General features: G+C 37.9%; 1 protein-coding gene across 3 annotated transcripts in view; it reads right to left on the bottom strand.

Moving 5' to 3' along the window:
• Positions 1-13,800, bottom strand: part of PSD3 (pleckstrin and Sec7 domain containing 3) — a 601,036-nt gene that overhangs the window by 406,407 nt on the left and 180,829 nt on the right. For all 3 annotated transcript variants that reach the window (XM_032838061.1, XM_032838062.1, XM_032838063.1), the window contains 2 exons: positions 4,146-5,229; positions 1,078-1,473 (listed from right to left, as the gene is read on the bottom strand). In XM_032838061.1, coding sequence (XP_032693952.1) covers positions 1,078-1,473; positions 4,146-5,229 — 1,480 coding nt within the window. The remainder of the gene's footprint in view (positions 1-1,077; positions 1,474-4,145; positions 5,230-13,800) is intronic.

Raw genomic sequence — 13,800 nt, 5'->3', positions numbered from 1 at the left:
ATCAACATACGTGGTCCATTTCATATGGAAATGCGTAACTTCAGTGCTCTAATGTGCCAGTCTTGGATGTGTTCATCTAGTAAAATCTAGAAAATGCTCAACATAAGATGGACTGCTCACAACGAAGTTCACTGGAAACCTGTAACATGAATACTGACTTAACAAAAGCACTGACACTTCTTCATACAGCTTTAAAATAGTTTATCCCCATTTAACCTCCCCTCCACCTCTCCCAAAACACACACACCAACACACTTTTAATTCAGGAAAATTATATCAAAACTAAATTCACAAGATCATTTGAAGTTTAGTATTCCCTGCCCATTGATAAAGATGCTAAAGGACAGGTAAATGACCTGAGAATGATGAGCAAGAAGCAATGAAATGCTGGATAATCCATAAACAGACAGGGAATGACTAAATGACATGTATGGCACATGTAAACAATGTAATGTGTCATCTTATTTCCCAGGTAGACTTAAACCCTAAAGTAGAGAGAGGAAATATTCATATCCTTGACCAAGTATCGGCTCTATCAAGCATTCACATAATCAGATCCTTCCCCCACCATCTCAGGAACAGGAAGAATGCCTAACAGAGCAGGACCTCACAGAGCAAAGAGACTTTGGTCACCTTCTAACCCAGCACCCTCAATTTGCAATTAAGGAATTTCTGGCCTAGTCAAGCAACCCACTTCAAGTCATCAACCAGTCTCAGTGCCAAAACAAAAGTTGACACCTCCCAGTGTTCTTTTCACAGCACCATACCACTGCTACCAAAGCTGCACCACAGGAGCTAACACCTACTCCTCACCCACATATATTTTTTATTTTACATACCAATTTACATATGGTAATCCAGGAAATATCACCAAATAACCACAGCTTGCCAATTTGGCAAAACTGCTAAGGTGTACTCTGCCTGCCCCTAAAACCCAAATTTCTTTCTACTCCCATCATTCACTTCCATCCACAGAAACTGGCCAAATGCTACTTAGATATATTCCACGTTCAGATCTCCCAAACAGAAAATGATACAAAAACCAATGCATGAAATTAACAAGAATAGAGCTAGTACCTTCCCCAGAAAGCAATCTCTGGCATGCCTTTCATGTAGATGGAGTCACGGGTGTCAGTCAATCCATTGGTGATCCCACCAGAATAGCCCATCACTATTCCACCATCTGCTGAGACGCTCAGGACATCCTGCTGTCCTGCCACCGACGTCCTCTCCAGGAACTGACTGCCTTCTTTAATGCGCTGCTGTATCATTGGTGTGAGGGGCATTTCAAAGCTAAAATAGCTATCAGGTTCTGAATATAACGTCTCCAAGGACTCCGCACTGTAGTATAAGGAAGTGTTGTCCAAAATGGTTTCAAACTGGGAGCTGTACACATCAGTGGAGTCTTCTGTATACCCAGGCCCAAGGATATCATCATCTCCTCCCCTAAAGTGCTCCTCTTGCTCAAGAGTCCTAGACAGGAAATAAGAATGAAGAATTTCAAAATTAGGTTAATATTCTTTTTATTTTTTTCCATCAACCATACAAAAAAAAGATTCCGTAAAGCCAACAATTATATTCTTTGGGCTTGTATTTTAATATATTCAGAAAGGAAGGTATCACAGAATCATATTCAGGTTGACAAACCTCTTGGCATACATGTGCTACTCTACCCTCTAAATAATTTACATAGTTTCAAACTAGTTTCCTAGTATGGGACTATATCTGGTCTATTGAATATTTGAATAAAATATTAAATTCTCATTTTAACCAACTAATCTCCACAAATTCAAATTATTAACAGCTACTGTCATCCTCAATTTTAACGGACACAGATAAATATAGTGTAAACTTAATGGAGTAAAAATACACTAAATTTTCATCAGTCTATTAATGCTTTCTGATTTAAACAGGACGAAACGCCCCCAAGAGGATGACTACATTAGAATCCAAAGGTCGCCCCCTGCTGACAATGAGGCAGCACTGCAGAGAGATTTCAAGGCCCAAAATTAGCCAGTGAAAGACCTTTAAAGTTTTTTTTAAGCCAGCAAACATGTTAATTTCAAGGCTAAACAAAACAGTGAAAACCTATAAACAACTTACAATTTAATATACATGGGTGGATGGAGCATCAACTAATCAGTACGCAGCAATTTGTTCATATATTAAAAATGAACAATGGGATAACTAAAAAATTTTAAAACTCAGTAAGAGCAAGAGGTCAAGAGTTAGAAAAACCTGGAGCTGAAGGCTGGAGGTGCCAATTACCAGCTATGTCACTTTAAAAATCTCCACTTAATCCCTGAGTCTCAGATTGCTATAAATAGAAACACAGTAACAACTGAAAGAAAACTACCTCCTAAGAATCCATATTCCTAGGTATTAGGAGGACTCAATCAGTAATATAGTTGTCTATGTTGTTTTTAAATTACAAAGATCTACTATGTACCAAATAGTACTCTGGGTTTATATCTCTAAATAGCTTCTTGCTGCTTAGGAAATAAAATGGGAAGTTCCTATGAGGAAGCTCCTCCTTACCCCTCCACACTCATTTCCCAGCCCTGCACCACCCTCCTTGCACTCCAGCCACACTGCTGTCGTACTTGACATAAAGCCTTTGTTTCACACAACTCTAGGAAGCACACGTAGTCAGACAATTCAGCAGCCCTCCTCACATGTTGTTCCTTTGCACATGCTATTCCCTCACTCCCTGGAACATTCTTCCTCCCCGTACTCTGCCTGCTTAACTCATATTAATTTCTCAAGTCTCAGCCTACTTATCATTTCCACAGAAAGGCCTTCTCAGGGCCATCAACTGAATTTAAATTACTTTTTTCTAGTATGTCTCTCTTCTTCTCCTTCACAGAACCTACCACTATTTATGATCCTGTAATTATTAATATATTATATGGTGTTTATCTTCAGCAGAAAACTCTATGAAGGCAGTGACCACAGGCCATTACCTATTTTGAATGTTCTTTTATGCCCAGCATCTAGTAGGGACAAGAATATCATAGACAATCAAACACTACTTGTGGAAGAAGAGAAAGAGGAAAGGAAGAAAGAATTAATAATATGCAAAAGTGCATATTCCAGTGGGAATATAATTAATGAGCCGTGCCACGCACCAAGGCTGCTTTTGAGAGACGTCTAGAGATGTTTATGTGTTGGAGGTTGGAAAGGAAGGAGTAGAAAGGAGAAGTCCTGATTACCATCCTAAAGGAGCATCACTCTAGGTGGATTTGTTAATTAACTGCACAGGAAAAGGCATTTCCTTACACCAAACAAACACAAAAACCCTCAGTCTTGACATACATGTTCTCCCACATAAGCTGTAAAATGTGGCTTTCTGAGGACCAATGGAAGAAAAGATGGTACTAACTGGAAATGAGAGTACACAACAAATGACTCCGCCAAAAGGTGCACTGTATGGTCAAGACTGCAATCAAGAGAAGTAATGAAAGATAGGTCCTGTCTTCCATTTATCCAGGCTCTAAGCTGGTGCAGATGTCAGAAATGGATGTCAAAAATGGAAAGAGCAGGAAATACAATATGTATAAGCTTATCAGGCCCCAAATCAAAACATGTGCTACTTGTAAGAAGGGATTCTCATGTGAATGCCATGGAACAACTGAATTATAAATTCAGTCTACTTCTGACCTCCGACTTCCTTTCTAAACTTAGAAAGTTGAGGCAGCCCACAACCAACACCTCTGTGTTCACACATGTCTGCAGCTTGTGTGCAGGCACACAGGCACACCAGAAGTGCGTAAGGTAAGATACAATGACTATAGGATATGTCAAGAGTCCAGATCCTTTCATATTATTAAAGATAACTGTTATGTAGCTGTGCTGATGCTGGAAAACTTGAAACATATCAAATATAAAAAATGTAAGAAATGGACAGGTTCACAGTTTCTCCAGAATTCTGCCTCCCTAATCTATGCCTAATGGACAGCTTTATAACAAGATCACTTTAATATCTTAGGACTTGGAAGGAGTCCAGCCTATGGTAACATCTCTTCCACTCTATGAAAACAAGGCCCCAGGATACTGTGTTGAGTTCTCTTGGCCAAGCACAGGCTAACAGTTTCCTATGATGTGTACCAGGCATCACAGACAGTAGGAAGACTATGGGAGCTCACCTTTCCTTGTCTCTCTCCAGCTCAGGTTTCTTGTCAAGATGTTCTTTGTTGTCCTTGAGGAAGACTTCATCCTCTCCACTGTCAACAAGAGGCAGAGGGGAAAATGTCCCTGAGCCAGTGCCTGGATTCTCTGAGGAAGCGTTCCAGGTTTCATCCCAAACACTCTCAGTTAAACCAACTGAATTATACAAACCAGCAGATGAAATGAGACGGCTTGGCACTTTGGAAAACTCTCTGCTTTCAGGAGAGGTCGTCCTTTCCAATGCGATCTCAAAATCCACAGGCTGCTGTGTCTCTCTTTTCTCCCCTCCTGTCCACAATATTTCCACCCCTTGAAATTCCACATGTTTGACCCGGCCAGCGCGTCCTGTGGAGCTACCTTGATCAGACCTCCTTTCCCTCAAAAAACGAACACTGCCCGCCGAGGTATGGGCCACTGCTGGGCTCCCCAGGGAGGATCCTGAACAAGCTGGTTCCTGCACACGAAAAGCCCCTTTTCTACCATCATCAGTTACCTTGGAAAGCTCTGCCTGAGTTTCTCCAGTTAATAGCACAGTCAGATCCTTCTGGATGCTCAAGTAAGAATTCTCCTCAGTTGTAACTTCAGCTGAAAGAGGTATATCTGGTCCTTCTTCATGGCCAGCAGGAAATGATTTGTTGGCTCTCTGTCTCTTTGTTTTATGAGGGGCAGTGTCCAGCTTCTTCTCCACCTGCTGAACTGAAAAACTAGGAATAGCATCTTTGTCCAGTACCTTTGTAGCCTGTAATGTTCCTGAAGCTATTCTGGCTTCTGTGGCTTTCAGAGTTGATATCAAACAGTCAATGGGTTGTAAACTTTGTTCCTTGAGGTGACTTTGAGAGAGGGACTCTCTGACATCTTTTGGTCCTTCTGTAACACTGTCAGGCCCAGAGTGGTGGTCATCAAGAAGCTGGACCCCCTGCTGCCCTTGTGGGCCACCTGGCAGAGACTCTGTATCAAACCCAAGAGAAGTTCTTAGGCCTTCTCCACTTTCCTCCATGGTCCCATATTCTGGAAATTCATTTGTGACATTGGGTGGGAGTAAAGTGCTTCCTCCATGATCACCTACGAAGAAAAGAGAATGGAGATATAAATTGTTTTGAACAACAGGTTCCAATGTGTATTAATAAATATCCACACAGATTAGGTACTCAATAATCCTTCTTTGATACTTTCACTGTCTCCTGCCCCTCAGCCACCCTGCCACACATTCTTCTCATAACTTTACCAGTGGTCCCTCCCACTCAGCTAACATGAGGGTAAAGGTTTTAGTACAGAAGGAGATATCTAATGACACATGCCATGTTTCACCCTGCTTTTGATAAAGTCTCACACATGAAACTCAGTTGCTGCATATGCAGTAAGAGAATAAAATAAAATACATATCACTTTCTATATACCACTCATGAAGTAGTAACTCAAATATTTATATTGGGCATGAAAACAAATACCTCATGATCTAGCCAACAGCATTTGTGCAGTGCAATCTCTGAGACAGATACGATCTACTTAGAGTCAATAAATACTTTTTCAGTTTGGAAGCCTCCCCTTCACTACTGGAAATCTATGGGGAAAAAGGCTTTCAGAACATCCTTGGACAATGAGAGTGAAGTCAAAATGGAATAGGAAACTGAGGGTTGATGGGGGGAGGGGGGCTGGGGGGGGGGGTTATGGACATTGGGGAGGGTATGTGCTATGGTGAGTGCTGTGAAATGTGTAAACCTGGCGATTCACAGACCTGTACCCCTGGGGATAAAAATATATTATATGTTTAAAAAAAATAAAATTTATTAAAAAAAAATGGAATAGGATTCTTAACGTGTTAAGACAAATTTCCAGGATCCCAGCTGCATAACTTAAATGGTGTGTTATGCAGAACCCCAACATGTGAAGAAGTAAAAATAGTAAATAGTATATATTTACTGCAACAAACCAAATTTACAACATTTTTCTTATTAAAATGGAAGTCAGTGAGAACAACAAAAATGTTCTGATGAAGAAAATTTTAAATTGGGAATTTATGGGTAACAGGTACAGTTATATCAGCTCTGATAATCCAATTTCCTTCTGAACTTGGTTTTGGTTACTTTGTATTAAGAAAATCCTCATGTACACCAGAAATGTAGTATATATACCACTTTGACAACTTTATGAAAGAGGACAGGTGTTGCTATGTTATTATTTTTAAAGCCCCTGTGAACTACAACCTTTCTACTTAGTGAAATACTAGATAAATATCTGAATATATGTACTAAAATGACATGAAAGACTTGATTCCAAGGCATACACAAAATGAAGTTAACTTGGAAACATGAGTTAACATATAGTATCCCACAGTATGCAAAATATGATGAATAGTAATACATCTGAGAGTGTATACTGTCTAATATTCCATTTTCTAAAGAATTTGAAATATATTTTTAAAATTAAATTTGAGTAAGGTGAGGATCGAATCCAAAAGCACTTCTCTGTGATGGCTGTACTTAAAATACCTTCATAAGACAGGACTAAGAGAATGTGGCTTGCTGAAATCTGAAGAGGGAGCATTTCTTCAAATCCTGATTTTGAAACAAAGATAGTTAAAAACAGTAAGATCCCTCTTACTAGGGTGGCATATTGGTATCTTTTCCTCTTTGAAGATTCAGTGGTTTGTAATATGCTCACTAAATTATACCATTACCACTCTCTAATTCCAAAACATTTTGCCACCCACTCCCAAAAAACAAACAAAAAAACAAACAAACAAACAAAAAACCCCATAGTCATCAGTTGTTGCTCCTCAGTTCCAGGTAACCAACCAATCTACATTCTTTCTGTCTCTATAGATTTGTGTATTCCAGACATGTCATAAAAATGGAATCATATAATATGTGACATTCGGTGTCTGGCTTTTTTCACTGAACACAGTGTTTTCAAGGTTTATCCACACTGTGGCATGTATCAGAACTTCATTCCTTTTTACTGCCAAACAATATTTCACTGTATGGAGTTTCTTTGTCCATTCATCAGTTAATGGACATCTTTAACCTGTCTGAAGTGCTTTAACAAAACTGCCCATAGTGACCGTTGAAGCCATACATATATTTAACAGATTACAGGGAAATCCATTCAACAAAAGGAAGAAAAGTTACTCTTTATCATTCAGGAGTCCACTTCGCTCTAACACTTTAAACTGCCACCTATAAAACCACCACTAAAATAAACACTGGAACGTCAGCCCAAAGAGGAGTGACCATTAAAAAAAATCAAGAAAAGAGGCCTCAACGGAATTAAATAATCTCTCCACCCTATTTTTAATAATTTTCATTAAAATGTACCACATAAAGGAGGATGGAAAATGCCTCAGTTGTGGGCAACAACTTGTGATATCTTGATATAACAACTTGGCAACTGGTCAAGAAAGTGAGACAAAAGGGATTAAGGACAAAATCAAAACCCTGCACGACAAATAGCTTGCTTTACTATTCTAGTCCATTCTCCTATTCTAGGTTTACTTTTCTAATAACAAGTGCAGACCAAGAGAAATCAATGTTCTGAGAGACAAAATGACCTGACCAAGGTACACGGGACAATGTCCAACCACGTGTTGTGCAAGAATTACAAGTCGGGACTAGATTCCTAGTCTTTTGTTTCTCAGGAGTAAATTCCTGGGAAAAACTAAGAGGTCTCTGAGTTGTTAGATCTCTATTTCTAATACCAGTAATATTACCAGACACAATAAAGAATAAAAAATCTTCCAGTTGTAGTTTCTGAGCAAAAACAGCCTTGAACATCACATGGCTCTTGGTTGGCATGCTCATCACAGGACTCAGCACAGTATCAAATCCTTCCTTTCATATAAGGCATTTCTTTGTCAGAATGCAAGAGCAGTTATTTCTGCTGCTTGCATTTCAGGTCACCACTTAAATTGTATTTAACAATAAACAAAACTTCATAAGATATTAACCCTGACCTTTTTATTTAGAATTTCTGACTTATTCTTTGTTTTTAAAAATCAGGACTACTGATAAGGGTGATTTTTTTTTTTTTAAGACCAAATTCTTCTTTTACTTCAAGATTTTTTTCTGTCCCCTTTTGAAACAGGACCATAGATACTTCCCATTTAAATGCCTATCATTTCCAAAATTCCTTCAAATTCAATAAACTTTTATTAATTACCTGCAGTATACTAAACATAGGGGATTCAAAAGTGAATATTGCCAAAGCATGAAAAGTCTGTTTAGCATGTTAGAAGAGTTTATTCCAGTAGCATTTGAAGGGATATACAGAGGACAAAGAACAAACATAAACAGACTCAGGAGTAACAGCCCAGGCTACTGGCAATAGCACAGCATGCTTGAGCCTGGGCAAGGGTGGAAGGGACAGAACAAAGGTGCAGGAGCTCCTGCATCTACCACTCCAGCCAGTATCCACACCCAGTATTACCTCATGCCCTCTGCCCAGCCCCCTCTAACTTCAACATGCTTCCACAAAGCTGCTGTTAAGCCTATGCCAACTGCTGTGGGCTCTTACACCTCACTTGTTAAAGCTTTTCCTTCACCTTTGTCAGTCTCTATCTAATGTAAGAATCCAAGTGAATACTGAAATAGCTATTTCTCTTCCAGAAAGTTTTACTTAATTAGTATTGCCCAAATTTGGTTTCATATCTGTGACAAAGGGATATGTGAAGTATAAAAAAAGAACTTTAGCACTTACCTAAATATAAACCACACACTAGTAGAATCTGAATTAATAAAAGTTCATAGCTTTTCTGCATTTATTCTTCCCCTTAAAGGAATCAAAATGTAGTGTCAAGTGTGTAGGAGGGAGGGGAGGGAGGAGAGAAGAGCTTTTCACACTCATGTGAAATATATATACATTGGGGGGATATCTATTTATATTCCTTTAGGAATCATCTTTTTCTAATAGGAATCTGCCACTTTGTGTATTTGGTCAGCTCCCTAACAAATTGTTTCCTGTTGTTTAGTAAAGGTGCTTTGCCTGTGATGAACTAAACCTAGTAATTTTTTTAATATATTGAAAAAGAAATGGGATACTTTTGAATGCTAGCAAATCAATTTCAAGAGTGCTTTGGGTTGTATATTAAATAGCCATCCACTTCTGGGAAACAGGAACAGGACTGAAATAAAACAAAATGGAATTAAAAAGAAAAAAAAAAACTTCACAAAAACTAAAAAAGCTTCTTGTTTGGCAAAGGAAACCATCAATAAAATGAAAAGGTACCCTACTGACTGGGAGAAAAATACCTGAAAATCATATATCTGATAAGAGTTAATATCCAAAACATATAAGGAACTCACATGACTCAACAGCAGAAAAAAATCCAACTTAAAAATGGGGAGAAGTTCTGAAAAGACATCTTTTTTTCCCAAAGATATACAGATACACATACAGGTACCTGAAAAGATGTTTAACATCATTAGTCATCAGGGAAATGCAAATCAAAACAACAGTGAGATAACACCTCATATCTCTTAAAATGGCCAGCATCAAAAACACAAGAATAGCAAATGTTAGAGAAGATGTGTTAGAAAGGGAACCCTTGGCACTGTTGGTGGAAATGCAAATTGGTGCAGCCACTATGGAAAACAGTATGGCAGAACCTCAAAAAATTAGATGTAGTACTATCATATGATCCAGCAATTCCACTTCTGTATTTAAACAAAGAAAATGAAAACACACTAATTCGAAAAGACAGGCACCCCCACGTTCACTGCTGCATTATTTATAATAGCCAAGATATGCAAACAGCCCAAGTACACACCAACGGATGAATGAATAAAGAAAATCAAGCATGCATGCACAAACACACACATACACTGAAATACTATCCAGTCATAAAAAAGAAGGAAATCCTGCCATCTGCAAGAACATGGATAGACCCTAGGGCATTATACTAAGTGAAATAAGTCAGACAGAGAAAGACAAATACTGTATGATCTCATTTACATGTGGAAATCTAAAAACAGCAACAACAACATCCAAGTTCACAGAGAACAGACTGATGGTTACCAGAGGTGGTAGGTGGTGGTTAGGTGAAATGGGTGAAAGGGATCAAAAGGCACAAATTTCCAGTTACAAAATAAATAAGTCATGGAGATGTAATGTGCTACAGTGACTATAATTAATGATATTGTATCATACTATTTCCAACTTGCTAAGAGAGCAGATCTTAAAAGCCTTCATCACAAGAAAAAAGATTTTAACTATATATGGTGATGGATGTTAACTAGATTTTCCATGCTGCAAATCTATGATTTTCTATGTTGCAAATATTCTGCAACATACACAGATATCAAATCATTATGCACTTGAAACCAATATAATGTTATGTGTCAATTACATCTCAATTTAAAAAAACTGTTGTTCTTCAAATCCTGAGGAAATGAGCCTGCTCCATAAGACGGGCTTCAGAAAGACTGTGGTCTTCTAAGAATAATCCTGTCTGAGGACCAGTAAATGAAATGGATTTTCTTCCATTCTGGGTTGCAAACTCCTTGAGAGAAAATGGTTGAAGGAAAAAAGAAAGAACTATTTGGCAAGTCTACTGCAGACTAGGACATGGGAAGCTGAAATGTGAAGCAAGTAAAAAGGTTTATCATGAGGGATTCTGAGCAACAGGATGTCAGTTTCCCAAGAGAATATGACTGTCATATCTATGCATAAGAACCATAATTATGAATTCTACACATACATATTCCCTAGAAATTGGACCTAGTCATTTTTAGAAAGAGGTTTTTTGTTTTTGTTTTGTACTGTTTTGTTTTGTTGCCATGAGAATATAAACTGCAAAAGTCTGTAACTTTGCTTTATCATTATATCCCCAGAACCCAGCACCTAGCAAAATGGATATATTTGTTGGATCAAAGAATAAATGAAGAGTGTCCTATAATCATCAAGATACCATTTAATAGAACCTCAAAACAGAAACAAAAAGAAACCTACCAAAACACAAGCAAAATATTATATGTCATTGCCATCAGCCTTCTGTCCCCTAGTCCCAAGTACAGGCTTGAATAGACTACTGGAAACATGGGGGTTCTTCCTAAATGTTACAGCTAGTTAATTTTTCCAATTGCTCAGCCAACATTTATTACTGTGAGCCAAGTATGTGTTGAACACTGGGAAACAAAGCAACAAACAAGGCCAACGTGGCTCTTGCCATCAGGGAGCCTGCAGTCCAATAATTCCATTTGTGTGCACTTGTCTATTGCAGACAAAGCTCAGGCAGTGGTAAAATTAAGAGGAGACAATCTTGTCCACAGTTCCAGATTTCAACATGACCCTACAGGGGCTATTACCATTAAGAATAAATTTCTCAACTGATTATCTTACTCTAAATGCTATGCTGTCCAATATGTTATGTACCGCCACATATGGCTACTTAAATTTAAATTAATTAGAATAAAATAAAATCGAAAATCCATTGCTCAATACCATATGTAGTTAGGGGCTACCATATTGCACCACACAGATATAGAACATTTTTCTGTAATCACAGAAAATTCTATTTGGAAGTACTGTCCTAGAATCTTCCTACTCAAGAGTGTGGCCTCGGGACAGTAGCACGAATACCACCCAGAAGTTTGTAAAAAATGCAGACTCTGGTGCCAGCCTAATCAGAATCTGTATTTCTAAAAAGAAACCCAGGCTATTTGTATACACATTAAAGTATGAGAAGCACTTCTCCATAAAACTACAATATTATCTACTATAATATCTAGTTGTTCTGACTATATTTAAATGGCCACTTTTTTATTCTAAAAAATAATCCCAAGAGTTCCTACCTCCAAACTGAAAGGTCCAACTGTTTAATCAAATAGACAACAACTAAAGAAGCATAAAGTCTCTCATTCCTACAAGAGAAGGGTTTGCTCACTCTGGTCTAGGTTTGCCCTTCAATTATCCGGGAAGCCTTAAGAGAGGAAGAGAATTGCTTCTACTACGATATAATCTCTTCTTTATTCTACATCTCATAATAATTTCTCTCACAGTGAATGGTCAATGACAACTTTATTTATGCAAAAAAATAAAATAAAATAAAATAAAATCCTAAAATAATGCAAATGTAAACTTGAGCACTGTAAACATCTGTAAACAGCCTTAAAGAAAAAACATTAGAGCTTAAAGGAAAAGAGCTGAGGGAAGGGTAAGATTTTTCAATTTTTAAAAACAGGGTTATTTTCCCAAGACTTTTTTTTTTTTTAAGATTTTATTTATTTGACACACACAGAGAGAAATCACAAGTAGGGAGAGAGACAAGCAGAGAGAGAGGGGGAAACAGGCTCTCTCCAAGCAGAGAGACTGACCCGGGACTCGATCCCAGGACCCCAAGTTCATGACCTGAGCCGAAGGCAGAGGCTTAACCCACTGAGCCACCCAGGCGTCCCTCCCAAGACTTTTAATGTATATGTCATTGGATATATTACTAGTAAAATAAAAATGCATGGACAAATTCACTCTGATGAGGTACTTTCGAGAGTGCACTAGGGGGTCTGTAATCTATTTTTTATGAGTACAAATCAACAGATTTTCATTTCTTTATAAATTGCAGCTAACGTAGCCACTAAAAATCTATTTTCTCTCCTTTCCATGTACTTTGTTCATAAATGCAATAATGTTGGGGCACCTAGGTGGCTTAGTCAGTAAAGCATGTGCCTTTGGCTCAGGCCATGATCCTGGGGGTGGGGGGGGTGTCCTGGGGTTGAGCCCCCCACTGGGCTCCCTGCTCAGCAGGAAATCTGCTTCTTCCTCTCCCTCTGCCCATCCCCCTGATTATTTTCTCTCTCTCTCAAATAAATAAAATCTTTTTTCAAAATGCAAAATTAATTAACTAATTAAATTTAAATATAAAAATAAAATGCACTAATGTCACTGGTACTCTCTGTTCCTTAATGAATATCAGTTAGCAAACACCTTAAGACTTATATCATGAGTTAGTGTGATAAAAGAACTATAAATTCCTATTTTAACAGTGGAAATTTTACAGAAATAAGCTTAAAGTCCCCTGACTTGTCAAACAGGAATTCAGCCCCATAGACAGGAGGGTGACCACATTGTACCCTTTAGCTTGAAATTTATAATAATAAAAAAAAAAAAAATCGGAAGACGAAGGTCCAGTTTACAAAGCAAATACAAAAAGCACAGAGCTTAAAAAAAAAAAAACTCAAATACATTTCACCTGTAAGTAACTATAATCCTTAATTGTGAATAACAGTGATCAATGTTTTTAGGTCTAATAATCAACAAACCCCTCCAGTAATAGTGATGTATGTACACGTTGTTCAGATTTGCAATGCAACAGAAAAAGTTGCCTTTTAAAAAATAATCTAGTCTGTTTTCCCTAAGCAATAGAAAATATATTTAGTATGATAAAAATAACAGAAAATGAGTATGAGTAATGAGAATTTACTAAATGAGTAATCTAAGCACACTGTATTTTGGTACACACCCTTTACCCTAATAAAATTCACAGAGAATGCTGGCTACTGTCTGGTCACTAATAAGTCTAAAAACACACATATTTCAGGTATTTATTTATATGCTGCAAAAACCAGGAAAAGGCCTGCCAACTATTACGCAAGCTATTAGCATGTGCATACAAATAGAGACTGTTGCATTAATTGAACACCCTTT

The sequence above is a fragment of the Lontra canadensis genome, unplaced genomic scaffold (assembly GCF_010015895.1).
Source record: "Lontra canadensis isolate GAN:19392208 unplaced genomic scaffold, GSC_riverotter_1.0 scaffold101, whole genome shotgun sequence".
NCBI lineage: Eukaryota > Metazoa > Chordata > Mammalia > Carnivora > Mustelidae > Lontra > Lontra canadensis.
The sequence above is the reverse complement of the archived record's forward strand: the minus strand, read 5'-3'. Positions and strand labels throughout refer to the sequence as shown.